A 15,018-nucleotide genomic window follows, 5' to 3' on the forward strand; every position below is an offset into this window, starting at 1 on the left:
GAGCGGAGAAATTGGGCATGATCCTGATTTCTCGCATGTGCAATTTTCCCGGCTCGCTGTGCCCATCAATATAAAACTGTCAGGCACGCTGCCGGGGTGTCTGGTGCAGATGTGCATGATGTTTGGGCGGCACGGTAGCACAGTGGTTTGCACTACTGCTTCACAGCTCCAGGGACCTGAGTTCGATTCCCGGCTTGGGTCACTGTCTGTGTGGAGTTTGCACATTCTCCTCGTGTCTGCGTGGGTTTCCTCCGGGTGCTCCGGTTTCCTCCCACAGTCCAAAGATGTGCGGGTTAGGTTGATTGGCCATGCTAAAATTGCCCCTTAGTGTCCTGGGATGCGTAGATTAGAGGGATTAGCGGGTAAAATATGTAGGGATATGGGGGTAGGGCCTGGGTGGGATTGTGGTCGGTGCAGACTCGATGGGCCGATGGCCTCTTTCTGTACTGTAGGCATTCTATGATTTCTATGTTCTACGGATGGTCACACACCAACTGTACATTTATTAAATAGAAGCCCTTCCTGTTCATGAATCTTCCTGGATTCTTCACCGGGACCTTGATGGTGACGAGGGTGCAGTCTATAGTGGTCTATAGTGCCTCCCTGGTGCCGGGATCCGTGATGTCTCTGATCGCGTCCCAGATATCCTGAGGTGGGAGGGAGAGGAGCCAGACATTGTGGTACATATTGGTACCGCTGACATAGGTAGGAAGAGGGAAGGGGTCATGAAAAGAGAATATAGGGAGTTAGGTAGACAGTTGGGAAGGAGGAACGCAAAGGTAGTAATCTCGGGATTGCTGCCTGTGCCACGGGAAAGTGAGAGCAGGAATGGAGTGAGGTGGGAGGATGAATGCGTGGCTGAGGGACTGGAGCGGGGGGCAGGGATTCATGTTCCTGGATCATTGGGACCTCTTTAGGGGAAGGTGTGACCTGTACAAAAAAGACAGGTAGCACTTGAATCCCAGGGGGACCAATATCCTGGCAGGAAGGTTGGCTAAGGCAACTGGGGAGACTTTAAAACTAGAAAGGTTGGGGGGAGAGAATCGTGATGAGGTGACTGAGAGCGAGGAGGTTAGCCCGCAAATAGAGAAGGATTGTAGACAGTGTAAGGGGGAGAATAGACGGGTGATGGAGAAGGGAGCTCTCAGACCAAAGGTTTGAGATGTGTCTATTTTAACGCCAGGAGTGTAGTGAATAAAGTGGATGAGCTTAGAGTGTGGATCGATGCTTGGAAGTGCGATGTGGTGGCCATTATGGAGACTTGGGGACAGGGACAGGACTGGGTACTTCAGGTGCCGGGTTTCAGATGTTTCAGAAAGGACAGAGAGGGAGGCAAAAGAGGGGGGGGGGGAGAGTGGCACTGCTGATCAGGGATAGTGTCACAGCTGTAGAGAAGGTGGAAGTCGTAGAGGGATTGTGTATGGAGTCTCTGGGTGGAAGTTCGGAGCGGGAAGGGGACGATAACATTGCTGGGTGTTTTCTACAGGCCGCCCAATAGTAACAGGGATGTTGAGGAGCAGATAGGGAAACAGATCCTGGAGAGATGTAGTAATAACAGGGTTGTCGTGATGGGAGACTTTAATTTCCCAAACATCGATTGGAATATCCCTAGGGTAAGGGGTTTGGATGGGGAGGAGTTTGTTAGGTGTGTTCAGGAGGGTTTCCTGACACAGCATGTGGCTAAGCCTACAAGAGGAGAGGCTATACTCGATCTGGTACTGGCAAATGAGCCTGGACAGGTGTCGGATTTCTCAGTGGGGGAGCATCTTGGGGATAGTGATCATAACTCTATCTCCTTTACGCTAGCATTGGAAAGAGATAGGATCAGGCAAGCTAGGAAAGTGTTTATCTGGAGTAAGGGGAAATATGAAGCCATCAGGCAGGAGATTAGAGGCATAAATTGGAAGGAGGCATTCTCGAGGAAAAGTACCGAAGTAAGGTGGCAGATTTTCAAGGAATGTTTGTCTGGAGTTCTGCATGACAACGTTCCGATGAGACAGGGAGGTGTTGGTAGGTTACGGGAACCGTGGTGCACGAAAGCTGCGCTGAACCTAGTCAAAAAGAAAAGGAAAGCATACAAAAGGTTCAGAGAGCTAGGCGATGATAGGGGTCTAGAAGAGTATACGGCTTGTAGGAAGGGACTTAAGAAAGAAATTAGGAGAGCCAGAAGGGGTCACGAGAAGGCTTTGGCAGGTAAGATTAAGGAAAACCCTAAGGCGTTCTATAAATATGTGAAGAGTAAAAGGATGAGATGTGAAGGAATAGGACCTATAAAAGGTGAAGGTGAGAAAGTCTGGACAGAACCGGAAGAAATAGCAGAGGTGCTTAATGAATATTTTACCTCGGTATTCACGGTGGAAAAAGACCTGAGTGGTTGTAGTACAGGATTGAGGTGGACTGAAAAGATTGAGTATGTGGACATTAAGAAAGAGGATGTGTTTGAAATTTTGAATAGCATCAAGATAGATAAGTCGCCGGGACCAGATGGGATGTACCCCAGGTTACTGTGGGAGGCGAGGGAAGAGATTGCAGAGTCTCTGGCGATGATCTTTGCGTCATTGATGGAGATGGGAGAGGTACCGGAGGACTGGAGGATTGCGGATGTGGTTCCTATATTCAAGAAAGGGAATAGGGATAGCCCAGGAAATTACCGACCGGTGAGTCTAACCTCAGTGGTTGGTAATTTGATGGAGAAGATCCTGAGGGACAGGAATTATGAACATTTAGAGAAGTTTAGTATGCTCAAAAGTAGTGAGCACGGCTTTGTCAAAGAAAAATCATGCCTTACGAGCCTGGTGGAGTTCTTTGAAAATGTGAGTAAACACATTGACGAAGGAAAAGTGGTAGATGTGGTTTACATGGACTTCAGCAAGGCATTCGATAAGGTCCCCCATGCAAGACTTCTCGAAAAAGTGAGAGGGCATGGGATCCGAGGGGCTGTTGCCTTGTGGATTCAGAACTGGCTTGCCTGCAGAAGGCAGAGAGTGGTTGTAGATGTGTCTTTTTCTGAATGGAGGTCGGTCACCAGTGGAGTGCGCCAGGGATCTGTTCTGGGACCCTTGCTGTTTGTCATTTTCATAAATGAGCTGGATGAGGAAGTGGAGGGATGGGTTGGTAAGTTTGCCAATGACACGAAGGTTGGTGGTGTTGTGGATAGGTTGGAGGGATGTCAGAAGCTGCAGCGTGACATAGATAGGATGCAAGACTGGGCGGAGAAGTGGCAGATGGACTTCAACCCGGATAAATGAGTAGTGGTCCATTTTGGCAGGTCTAATGGGATGAAGGAGTATAATATCAAGGGTAAGGCTCTTAGCAGTGTAGAGGATCAAAAGGACCTTGGGGTCCGGATCCATAGGACTCATAAGTCGGCCTCGCAGGTAGAGGAGGCGGTTAAGAAGACGTATGGTGTGCTGGCCTTCATCAATCCAGGGATTGAGTTTAGGAGTCGGGAGATAATGATGCAGCTTTATAAGACCCTCGTCAGACCCCACTTGGAGTACTATGCTCAGTTCTGGTCGTCTCATTACAGGAGGGATGTGGAAATGGTTGAAAGGGTGCAGAGAAGATTTACAAGGATGTTGCCTGGATTGGTGGGCATGCCTTATGAGGATAGGCTGAGGGAGCTCGGTCTTTTCTCCTTGGAGAGACAAAGGATGAGAGGTGACCTGATAGAGGTGTACAAGATGTTGAGAGGTATAGATCGGGTGGATTCTCGGAGGCTTTTTCCCAGGGCTAAAATGGCTGCTACGAGAGGACACAGGTTTAAGGTGCTGGGGAGTAGGTACAGAGGAGATGTCAGGGGTAAGTTTTTCACTCACAGGGTGGTGGGTGAGTGGAATCGGCTGCCGTCAGTGGTGGAGGAGGCAAACTCGATAGGGTCTTTTAAGAGACTTCTGGATGAGTACATGGGACCTAATAGGATTGAAGGTTATAGGTAAGCCTATATATAAGCCTAGGTAGGTAGGGACATGACCGGCGCAACTTGTGGGTTGAAGGGCCTATTTGTGCTGTATTTTTTCTATGTTCTATAGAGCCCTCTACACATTTGGCATCCCAGCGATGTTTGGGAATCCTGCAGCCTGCGCTTTCTGCTGGGCCTGATCCAGGTCAAATTTAATATACTGGCCAGGCCGGGCATACAGGGCATCCGTGACCTCCTTCACACACTTGTGGACGGATGGTTGGGAAATGCCACAAAGGTCTCCACTGGTGGTCTGGAAGAACCCGGTGGCGTAAAAGTTTAAGGCGGCCATCACTTGCACAGCCACTGGGAGTGGGTGCCCACTCCCCACCCCCCGGTGCTCTGAGGTACCAGGTCCTGCAACAAATGGCACAGGTGTCGCACTGTCTCCTTTCAGAGCCGGAGCCACTGTCCGACAGTTGCTCAAAGGGCACTCGCGTGCGTAACTACTGGGGTCTTCGCTACCTCCTTCTCCTGAACCCTCCCCCGGGGTGAATGGTGGCCATGTCCTGCCTCTGGCAGCCGTCTCCCTCTACTTCTGCGAGTGGTAAGGCCTGGACTTCCTCTGCCCACAATGCATCCTCCTGCTCTTCCTCTTCAGCTCCAGCAGCAACCAAAAGAACAGCAAGATCAATGGGTTGCAATGCAAAAGCCATCTCATCAATCTGAAGCGGGGGGCTGCGGGGTTGGGGAAGAGGAGAGATAGATGGAGAGGTTAAAGAACTCTGCTCATCCCCAGCCCAGCAACACACACTCCCCACAATCCCCCCCCACAGCCTCCCAGAATGGAAACACAACCCCTCCCCCCCCCCACCAAACAAACATACACCTAGAACCCATGCAGTAGTGACCACAGACAATGCAGCTTGACAAGTCCTGACGCTGCAGCACTGCCACTTCAGAGAGTTTCCAGCCCATCCCCCCACCAGCAACAGTGCTTGCTGCTGCCAGCACTAGGATCCGGAGTCATCCCTAAGACCTGAGGTCAGCACTTTGATCCGGGTCCGTGCTGAGAGTCTGGAATCAGACCCCGCTAGCAACAGCCCCCCATCCCCCCAAACACCTGCAGGCCCTCCCGACCCGAAATACAACATGGTCGCCATGAAGTAACCTCCCCGCTCCGTGAGCAGCACAGAGCAGTTTGAAAGCAGAGACTTACCTCCTCGCTCACCCTCACCGCTCCAGTGCCTGAAGCCGACTTTTATACTTGAGGTGTTTTCCTGTTTTCTGTGTGGTAAAAACGGGCGCCATTCCCGCGAGTCGCATCACGCCAGATTTTATGACTTTTTCCCGTTGCAAAACAGGCACAATGAGGTCATAAAATTCCATCCAATATCTTATTTGCCTTGGCGTAACAAAGCAGGGTGGCCCATTGATAACCTTGGACCAAAGGGTCCTGAACTCTGCTTCACTGTTTAATTTCGTTTTGTGCCATCCTAGGAGTCTAAATATCACTATCCTCACAGTGAAATGTTAATTCAATTTTAATTTGTACAGAATTCTTTTCCAGCCAGAAGTCACTTTGCATACAAAAAAGCCCTGTGTTATTCATCAGCACTAACCTATTAAGCGAATAACTTTTGGTTATTTTAGTTTGCTTCATCAGTTGCATGGACAGCTCGCTGATACGACACTGTTATTTATGGATATTATTACAGCACAATATTGTTTCAAATCTGAATGCCATTATTAAACAGTGAATATACCATGAAGATACCTGTTGCTTCAAACAACAAAGTATCAGCTATAGTACATAGTTGATAGGTGTTTAAACTATAAGTAATGCCACAGAAAATGTGGGCACCTATGCCAGCCATTTGTTTCAGGGGATAAATGCACCATCAGGGTGGTGCTGAGTCAAATAGGTTAGGAACATTTCAAAAGAGAGAGAATGAAGAAATCGGAAAAGGACAGAAAATGAACCCAGAAAGGAGAAAGATAATGAAAAAGGGAGGACACGTAGAGATTAGAAGGGAGGACAAGAAGATTTAGATAGTATGAAAGAACAGTGTTCAATAGGGCCATGGTATGAAAGTGGAATGTTTGGTCAATTTCCACAGCATAGATTCTCAAATGTAGAATGGCCAATTGGCCAAGATAGTAGAAGGTTGTCTTATCTCTTACAGCTAAAATCCTCAGAGGCGATTCTCCCAATAAAATTCAAAGTGTTGAATTTGTGTAAAAACTGGAGTAACTGCCGGTGGTATTTTCAGCGGGATTTCAAAATGAACCTCCCACACTCTGCATCACAGAGTGCCCGAGGGTGAATCATGTGAAAATCAGTGGGCGGGGCCTCTTCAAAGAACAAAGAACAATACAGCACAGGAACAGGCCCTTCGGCCCTCCAAGCCCGCGCCGCTCCCTGGTCCAAACTAGACCATTCTTTTGTATCCCTACATTCCCACTCCGTTCATGTGGCTATCTAGATAAGTCTTAAACGTTCCCAGTGTGTCCGCCTCCACCACCTTGCCCGGCAGCACATTCCAGGCCCCCACCACCCTCTGTGTAAAATATGTCCTTCTGATATCTGTGTTAAACCTCCCCCTCTCACCTTGAACCTATGACCCCTCGTGAACGTCACCACCGATCTGGGAAAAAGCTTCCCACCGTTCACCCTATCTATGCCTTTCATAATTTTATACACCTCTATTAGGTCACCCCTCATCCTCCGTCTTTCCAGTGAGATCAACCCCAGTTTACCCAATCTCTTCTCATAACTAAGCTCTTCCATACCAGGCAACATCCTGGTAAACCTCCTCTGCACTCTCTCTAAAGCCTCCACGTCCTTCTGGTAGTGTGGCGACCAGAACTGGGCGCAGTATTCCAAACGCGGCCGAACCAACGTTCTATACAACTGCAACATCAGACCCCAACTTTTATACTCTATGCCCCGTCCTATAAAGGCAAGCATGCCATACGCCTTATTCACTCCCTTCTCCACCTGTGACGTTACCTTCAAGGGTCTGTGGACTTGCACACCCAGGTCCCTCTGAGTTCTACACCCTTTATGGTTCTGCCATTTATTGTATAGCTCCCCGCTACGTTAGTTCTACCAAATTGCATCACTTGGAGAGGCCAACAGCATAGTGCTGAGCGGGCCACTGCGCATGTACAGTAGCCCCACACTGTTGGCCTCCCGATCGCTAGCCAGCACGACTGCTGGCCTGGCCCGTGACCTTGTATCGCTAGCCTTCTGACTCCCCCATGGCCCGATCGTTGTCCCCCTTGGATGAGTCCGGGCCAGCCTCAACGTCCCGTCCCCCCCCCGCCCCGGCCTGCCTTGATCTCTGCAACCCCCCCCCCCCCCCCGCAGCCCTGATCTCACCCCCCCCCCCCCCCCCCCCCCCCCCCCCCCCCCGTCGGCCTGCCGCACTACAAAAATAGTGCAGCGGGTTGGGAGAATCGCACCCCCCTACTGTCTGTCAGGAGAAGTGTGGAGGGGAAGGGGTAGAAATCTAGTGCAAATATAGAATTTAAACAGATTTGATTAAAATGGAAGCTGCTTACTTGTTCACATAAATTATTCAAAGTGCAGAATATTCATTGTGTGAGGAGCAGCTCACTTTTATTAAGTTAAGGCTCACTCATTTATTTACTAAAAAAAATAACTTATCTCCATATTCTCTTTCTCTTCCTCTTTACTTATTCCAATCCTTAAGAACTCCAAATATAAATGGGAAGATTGAGGGCACTTTGCCATCTCAGTTAACAATTAGCTATCAGGGTTTCATGCCTAACAACACACTGTAATCTAGCTGCCTGACAGTTCCTTCTACCAGTGGGACTATTCTCGTACCTGCACAGCTATGGATGCCTCACAGTCATCATGTACTGTTCTCATTCCTTGTTTATTTACGTAGCATTTAATTGGTATGATTTATAACAGTGCTTCCCTGCCAGTTGATAGCATTTCTGAATGAATTTCAGAATTCGTAAACTTCCATGCAGAACTAGTCTTTCACTGACTGCAGCATTTTGGTGATTATCTTGTCAGCTTGTCACTGAGTAATCGGGTCTCTCATGGTTGTGCAGCCTATGGGCTAGAGACTCGGGCTTTGAAATTAATTATCCTGCTCTTCAAGCATTCTACACAAAGTCATGGATATATTCAAAGCTAGAAAAATAAATCAAATGGGAAATGAGAATGAAAGGAGGCAATTCAAAAGGTGAAAGATATATTCCCCAATGGTTCGGTTAGGTAAGTTCACGGCCCACTATGACCTATAGGACAGAAAGGTCCCAGGTTCAGTCTCCAGACTGTGCTGGGTTAGATGACCTTAGCCAGGGCACTAGTAGGAATGCTACAATTCACTTCAGCACCCGTGCCTAGGGAGGAAGAAGTCAGCTAAGGTTCCCTCTCCAGATTCAAAGTTTACATCTGTGTGAGCACTGTGAAAGAACAGGGTTGACTTACCAGAAATCTTTCTGGTGTTTGAACAACTTACAAATATTCGCTGCCCAGGCCGATGAACTGTCCGATCAAGAAACACTTGGGTGAATATAGCTGAGGGGGTATAGATTACAAAGGCAATGGGAAAATCAAACAAGGATTGATTAAAAAATCTGTGAAATGAAGTCAATCAAACCTAGAACGCATGCAAACACTAACCGAGTCCCAGCAAATAATTTTGGGCCACTAATCGAGCCTTTCTATCGCCTGAAAATAATCAAATAATTTTTCTTCCACATTTGAAAGTGTCGGTTTACCGAGCTCCATGGCTGCCACTTCTCTGCCAACTCACCCACTAAGTTAATGGTGCGAGTTGGCAGGCCTTGTGGCCATTTTGGAAGTAACACAGTCAAGCCCAAATCTATCCTCACCTGATGTAGTAAGAAGTCTCACAACACCAGGTTAAAGTCCAACAGGTTTATTTGGAAGCACGAGCTTTCGGAGCGCTGCTCCTTCATCAGGTGAGTGCTCACATGATGAAGGAGCAGCACTCCGAAAGCTCGTGCTACCAAATAAACCTGTTGGACTTTAACCTGGTGTTGTGAGACTTCTTACTGTGCCCACCCCAGTCCAATGCTGGCACCTCCACATCATGGCCACCTGATATTCACATACTTTGCACAGGGATCAATGGATCATATCAGGACTAGGAACCTGGATGATCTTCTCTCTATTTGATCCACAAATGCTCAACTTAATTGTAGCACCCTTCAAGCACACTGGCTAAGATGATCTAACTCAGTGCAGAGCTGATATGACATCTTTCTGGTCAACATGGTTCAATATCAACAATGGGATGCATTTATTTACTGAGTAAGAAGTTCCACAACACCAGGTTAAAGTCCAACAGGTTTATTTGGCAGTTGGACTTTAACCTGGTGTTGTGAGACTTCTTACTGTGCTTACCCCAGTCCAATGCCGGCATCTCCACATCATTTATTTACTGAACCAATGGCACAACCTACAATGCAGATTTCTGAAGATACAGAAACAACAATTTACCTAGAATGCCTCACTCAGGCCACATTAATGTTCAAGGCCATGTTGATCCAATTTTAGACAATGTAAAAAGCAAACTAAAAGAGATTGAAAAAATAAAATTCAAGCCACAAAATAAATTAAAATGGACTAAACTGAAATTTAATTTGATCAGTGCAGCCTTTCTTAAAAATTGAGATTTTAATATATAAAATCTGATAACACACAAAGTTAATTATGTTACTATTTTGTTATGGAGGCACTAAAGTGACAGCTAAGTGTGTAAATGTATCAGCTGAGAAATTATTCTGGCCATGAAATTCCCAGGTTCGATTCTCAGCTCCTGCTAAGTCATTTGATCTCAATAAAGGTTAACCTTTCCTGTACCAATTTTTTTCTGACCATATTGTTCCATCACCTCAGGCTTTAGTTCACTATTGGTATATATTTTGGGCATCACCACATCACACATGGATTAAGAGGAAGATAAACTATTTTTTTCCTTTCACGTCATAAAATATATAATGAATTCTCATTCCAGAACTGAACAAATATCAAAACCCACCTCTCTTCAATGCGAACCCACAGGTCACTAAATTGCCGTTGTCGCTGTTGCTTGGGCAGCTTCTTCTGTCTCTTCTTCTGGCGGCCAAACTCTTCCAGTTGACTAAGGCTGTCTGGCATCAGAAGATGTGGAGAAATTACATCATCATCTAAGTCAGCCACGGGAGAGGAATGGGAAGAAACTGGCAAGGAATCTTCGAATGATGCCTCAACTGAAGTGGAAGATGTTGATGGAAGCGATGAACTGCTTGAGGACGATCCACTTTTGTGTGTCCTTTTCCTTTACAAAATAAGCAAAGGGTCAATCAATTTAATCCAAGCATTGGCCATTATCCCCAATGACTTTATGCTATTTCATTCTGCACGTTTAATACAGTAGGGAGCCAAAACATTCAAGAGTCACTTGAATTCTGATGAAAGGTCATTGATCCAAAACTTTAACTCTTATTTCTCTCTTTGCCTGACCTGTTGACTATTTCTTGCATTTTCTGTAACATAGAATCCCTACAGTGCAGAAGGAGGTCATTCGGCCCATCGAGTCTGCACCGACCACAATCCCACCCAGGCCCTATTCCCGTAACCCCGCATATTTACCCTGCTAATCCCGATACTAGGGTCAATTTAGCATGGCCAATCAACCTAACCCGCACAGCTTTGGACTGTGGAGGAAACTGGAGCACTCGGAGGAAACCCATGCAGACACGGGAAGAATGTGCAAACTCCACACAGACAGTGACCCAAGGCCGGAATTGAACCCGGGTCCCTTGGCCCTGTGAGGCAGCAGTGCTAACCACTGTGCCACACCTGTTTTCTTTTCAACAATCACTACCTACGTAGATGACTTTACATCCTGGGCTCCAACTTGATCCTAACCAGCCCAGTTCAGTTAAAACAAATCACAAAAAGTGACTGACCATATCATTTCCAATAGAAACTTGACGACTGCCAGTTTTACTATGGAGCTGACTCAGGGTACAAATGCACCCCAGAAAGAAGTCGATGTTTCATAAATAAGTTCAAATGGAATAAGTAAAAACAGAAAGCACGAGAAAAACGTAGCAGATCCGGCAGCATTCATGGAGAAAGAAACAGAATTCATGGTGTCTGAAAAGAGACAGAAATGTGATAGGTTTAATGGTGTGCGCGTGTGTACATTGCATATGTGCGTGGAAAAGGGAAGATCTGAGATAGGTTAGAGACTGGGGGAGATCAATGAAAGATATATTGGAACAAAAGACAACGATGGAGGTCATGCTAATAACAAAACATTAGTCCAGAGTAGATGTTCATCGCAGAATAAAAGACATCTCTGTCTGAAAGACAAATGGAGGGCCTGCTTTTACCAAAACCACAGGCGCGATAATCGCAGTAAAGTTGGGCGTCGGGCCTATACCGCGATCTGCACCCAATTCCGAGCAGATCGCGACTTTACCGACACCCGATTCGGGCGCGGGTCCGGCGCGTGCCTGAATCGGGCGGCCCGACGATTTAAGTGCATTTGCATGCATTTAACTCGACTTAATGAACCGCGCGTCCAACTCTACCGCCAAATCCCACTTTACTGTCTTATGGCCCAATCCGCGTCCGCGCTGTTACCGACCTGCAAAATAAAAGTCTGAAGTCGCCGCTGCAGCCTCCGAAGAGCGGGGCCAGAGACTGCAACGGCTCTCTGACCCAGGTCATCCTCTGGTCGGGGGGGAGGGGGTTGGGAGGAGGCGAGGGGGTGTGACGTCTCATCCTCTGGTCGGGGGGGGGGGGGGGGGGGTTCCGCTGCCTGTCTGCGGCCGATCCGTCCTGGCATCATCACTGGTACACTACCAGCCACAGATTACTCTTCCCTGCAGGTGCGAGAGAGTGGGAGAGATGGCTGTGGCTGGTAGTGTACCAGTGATGGTGCCAGGCGGAATCGGCCGCAGACAGGCAGCGGAACCTCCTCGACCAGAGGATGACACGTCACACCCCTCTCCACTCCCTCCCCCAGGGGATGATACGTCACAACCCCTCCCCTCCCCCCAGGGGATGATCGGTCACACCCCCTCTCCTTTCCCTCCCCCAGGGGATGAGACGTCAGCCCCCCCTCCCCCCACCCTCCCCGCCCCCCACCGCAAGGGATGAACGTCAGGGAGCTGCTCTCTCCGCTTTCTGCTTTTTTTTTCGCGCCCAGACACGCTCTGTCAGATTTTTTTTGAACTGTGCATGCACAGTTCGGAGCTCCGATCGGTCCGGCAGCGCTAAGCCCCGCACACAGCGCGGATCGGGCCGGAGCCGGCAAAACGCGTATGGGCGTGCTGCAAAGAGGATTCCAGGCGCGGATCTATTTGACGCCCAGATCCGGCACTTAGACTCAAAATGGTAAAATTCCCCCCGGAGTTTGGATTGCATTATTTGGACACTATTATGATTTTAATTGGTGTGGCAGAAGTTTGGCCCAAGAACAAAGCAAGAGGAACATTGATTGACAATGGTCTCACAAATTGACTGACATGATGAGTGTAAGTTGGATTTAAAGGGGCATTGACTTGGGTCATTAGGGTTGCGTATGCCACTCGAGTAGTACTTTTCCAAGGTAGTTCTGAAATTCCCATTTGGCTATTTTCCCTCACCTCACATTTACGCACTTGCTGCTCAGTATTTTTGCTTCCCACCAGTAAGAGGAAGATGACCAAAAGCAACATGAAAGACCAGAATAAGCAGCTAGGCCTGCTGGATGAAAGCGTGTTAGGCAGGGCTTGCTTGGAGAAAGCTTTACGTAGCCCATAGATTTCAGAGGTGAAGTGTTACTGTCTTAGATGTTACTGAGGAGCAGTGCAGAAGAAAGTTTCATTTCACCAGACAAGCAGCCCCTTATGTATGGAAGCAGGATCTAGCAGGATCTTCTGCCTGCTGGACTGAAGGATGCCAAATCATCATCATCACCATAAACAATTTCACCACAGGCTCCTTCCAGACTGCAGGATGGTCACTATCCACATCTCTCAATGCACAGTACACAGTCAAACAGGTCAGTCAATACCCTCCACACCACAACGAACCAAAACACTATCTTTATGATGGACATCAACAGCCAAAATGAGAGCGCTCTGGAATTTGCAGGAGTGGCCAGCTTCCCTGGTTCTTGGGGCATAAAAAACAGCATTTGTTTAGCTATCAGGGCAGCTGAAGAGATGATCTATCGACTTACATAAACAGGAAAGCCTTCTGCTCCATAAATGTGCTGCTGGTGTGTGATCACCACTGAAGGATAATGCAGGTCTGTACCAACTGTGCTGCCCATTGCCACAATGCCTTCATTCTGCAACACTCATCCAGCCCTCAGTCTCCACCCATTCAGGTGGAAGCCAGACACTGGCTGCCATGGGACAATAAGTAATTCAGGAGAAAGTTTTGTACTCAGAATGATGAGAATATGGAAATTGCTAGCATATAGAATGATTGAGGAAATTATCATAGATGCATTTAAGATGAAATTAGATACAAATGAGGGAGAAATGAGTAGTAGGATGTGATAATAAGGTGCAATGAAGTAAGATGGGTGGAGAATCTTGTGTAGCATAAACATTGCCTTATAATTATTGAGCAGAATGGTCAGTTTCTGGGCATTAAAATTTGATGTAATTCTAGGTAAAGAACAACTCCTCCACAACCATCCACTGCTCAACTGCCCTGAGTAACACTTGGTATGATCAGAGTCATGGGAACATTCGTGTCCCCTCATATACTCTGAGGGGTCCCTAAAATGTGGTCAAGACAGAGTGGACCACATCATTGTTGTTTACAGCAGTCTGCACAACCTGACAGTGCAAAGAGGACTGGAGTCAGAGAAGGCACAGCGACAAAAGGCACCATCCATCAGGAAAAGGTCGGGTGAAGGCAAAGGAGCATCACGGGTAGGAAAATCAGCAGAGTGCATTCGAACAAGCGACCTATTCAATCTCTTTTAAATGATAAGCCAAAAAAAAGCCCCCAGTATTATCAATCCTTGCTACCACCATCCCCATTCCTTTGATTCTGCATTTAAGAACACTGAAAGCATTCAGCTAACTTCTATGTCAATTACTTCCTGATAATGCAGATTAAGAAGCTGTAACATAAGGATGCCATATCCCCTAGCTACAAAATGTAATAAAGGCATTGAATTCAATCCTAAGCATAATATTGCAGCAAATCATTTTGTTACCCAAGAGATTATTCTACAGTGCTTTTCTTAAAAAAAAGGTTTACTTTACTACTCCTTTGAGGTACTGCTCCAGTGGTTTTAGCACAGCTACTGAAGGGTTGATCATCATTTGAGGCCCTTTTGAGAGGAACTCAGTGTCTTCATGGGGCCTCGAGCCTGAGTGGGCTTGGCTCCAAAGCAGTCTGGTCATTATCTTTCTGGTACAATGGTTGTTAATGGTTGAAGGGATGGCGAGAGGGCAGACTTGCTGACAGCTGTGAGAGGGTAACCTATGCCACCCTTATGTGTCACTGCTGCTCCCCCGGTGCTGGGACATGACATTTCTACTCATCTGCAGGATAGCAGACTGCAAAAGACCAGTGTCACCATTGCAGCACCGATTTCTTTACTCCCCCAACCTGTTCAAGCTGGGCGTCTGGCTCTCTAAGGCAGAGATCAAGCCTGTTGGCTTAGAACCTTGGTTACTATTGTGAAGACCCATCTACAGTGTTGCTGGAGCTCGTCACATTTTACAAGTAGATTCCAGAGTATTGATGATGTGGACGTCTGCACACTGTTCAGCGTAGCAGAAAAAGTCCTTGGTAAGTCTTCCAATAACTAATATAACTGCTGTGTGGATTATTTTACTGTGCTCTGCTGCACCTGAGGCCCCCATCGCCACCCTCCACAATAGTGCTGGTTTTGAACTGACACCAAAACTCAACCACGAAAAAAAAGATATCAAACTTCAGATTAAATTTGAAGGCATTGTTTTCAGTTGTGTGGGGTGAGCCCAGACAGAAAAGGGCACAATTCTAATATAGGCACTAAGAAATCAAATAAAGCATCTAGGGAGAAAGTCTTTACAAAGAGCAGGTTCTTCGAAATATGAGCGATATAATAATCACA

The 15,018-nt window shown here is 47.3% G+C and overlaps 1 protein-coding gene across 1 annotated transcript in view; it reads right to left on the reverse strand.

Moving 5' to 3' along the window:
- LOC144497372 (metalloprotease TIKI2-like) overlaps positions 1-15,018 on the reverse strand; it is a 356,280-nt gene that overhangs the window by 20,077 nt on the left and 321,185 nt on the right. Inside the window, exon 6 of the mRNA XM_078218545.1 lies at positions 9,955-10,233. Coding sequence (XP_078074671.1) covers positions 9,955-10,233 — 279 coding nt within the window. The remainder of the gene's footprint in view (positions 1-9,954; positions 10,234-15,018) is intronic.

Source organism: Mustelus asterias, chromosome 8 (assembly GCF_964213995.1).
Source record: "Mustelus asterias chromosome 8, sMusAst1.hap1.1, whole genome shotgun sequence".
NCBI lineage: Eukaryota > Metazoa > Chordata > Chondrichthyes > Carcharhiniformes > Triakidae > Mustelus > Mustelus asterias.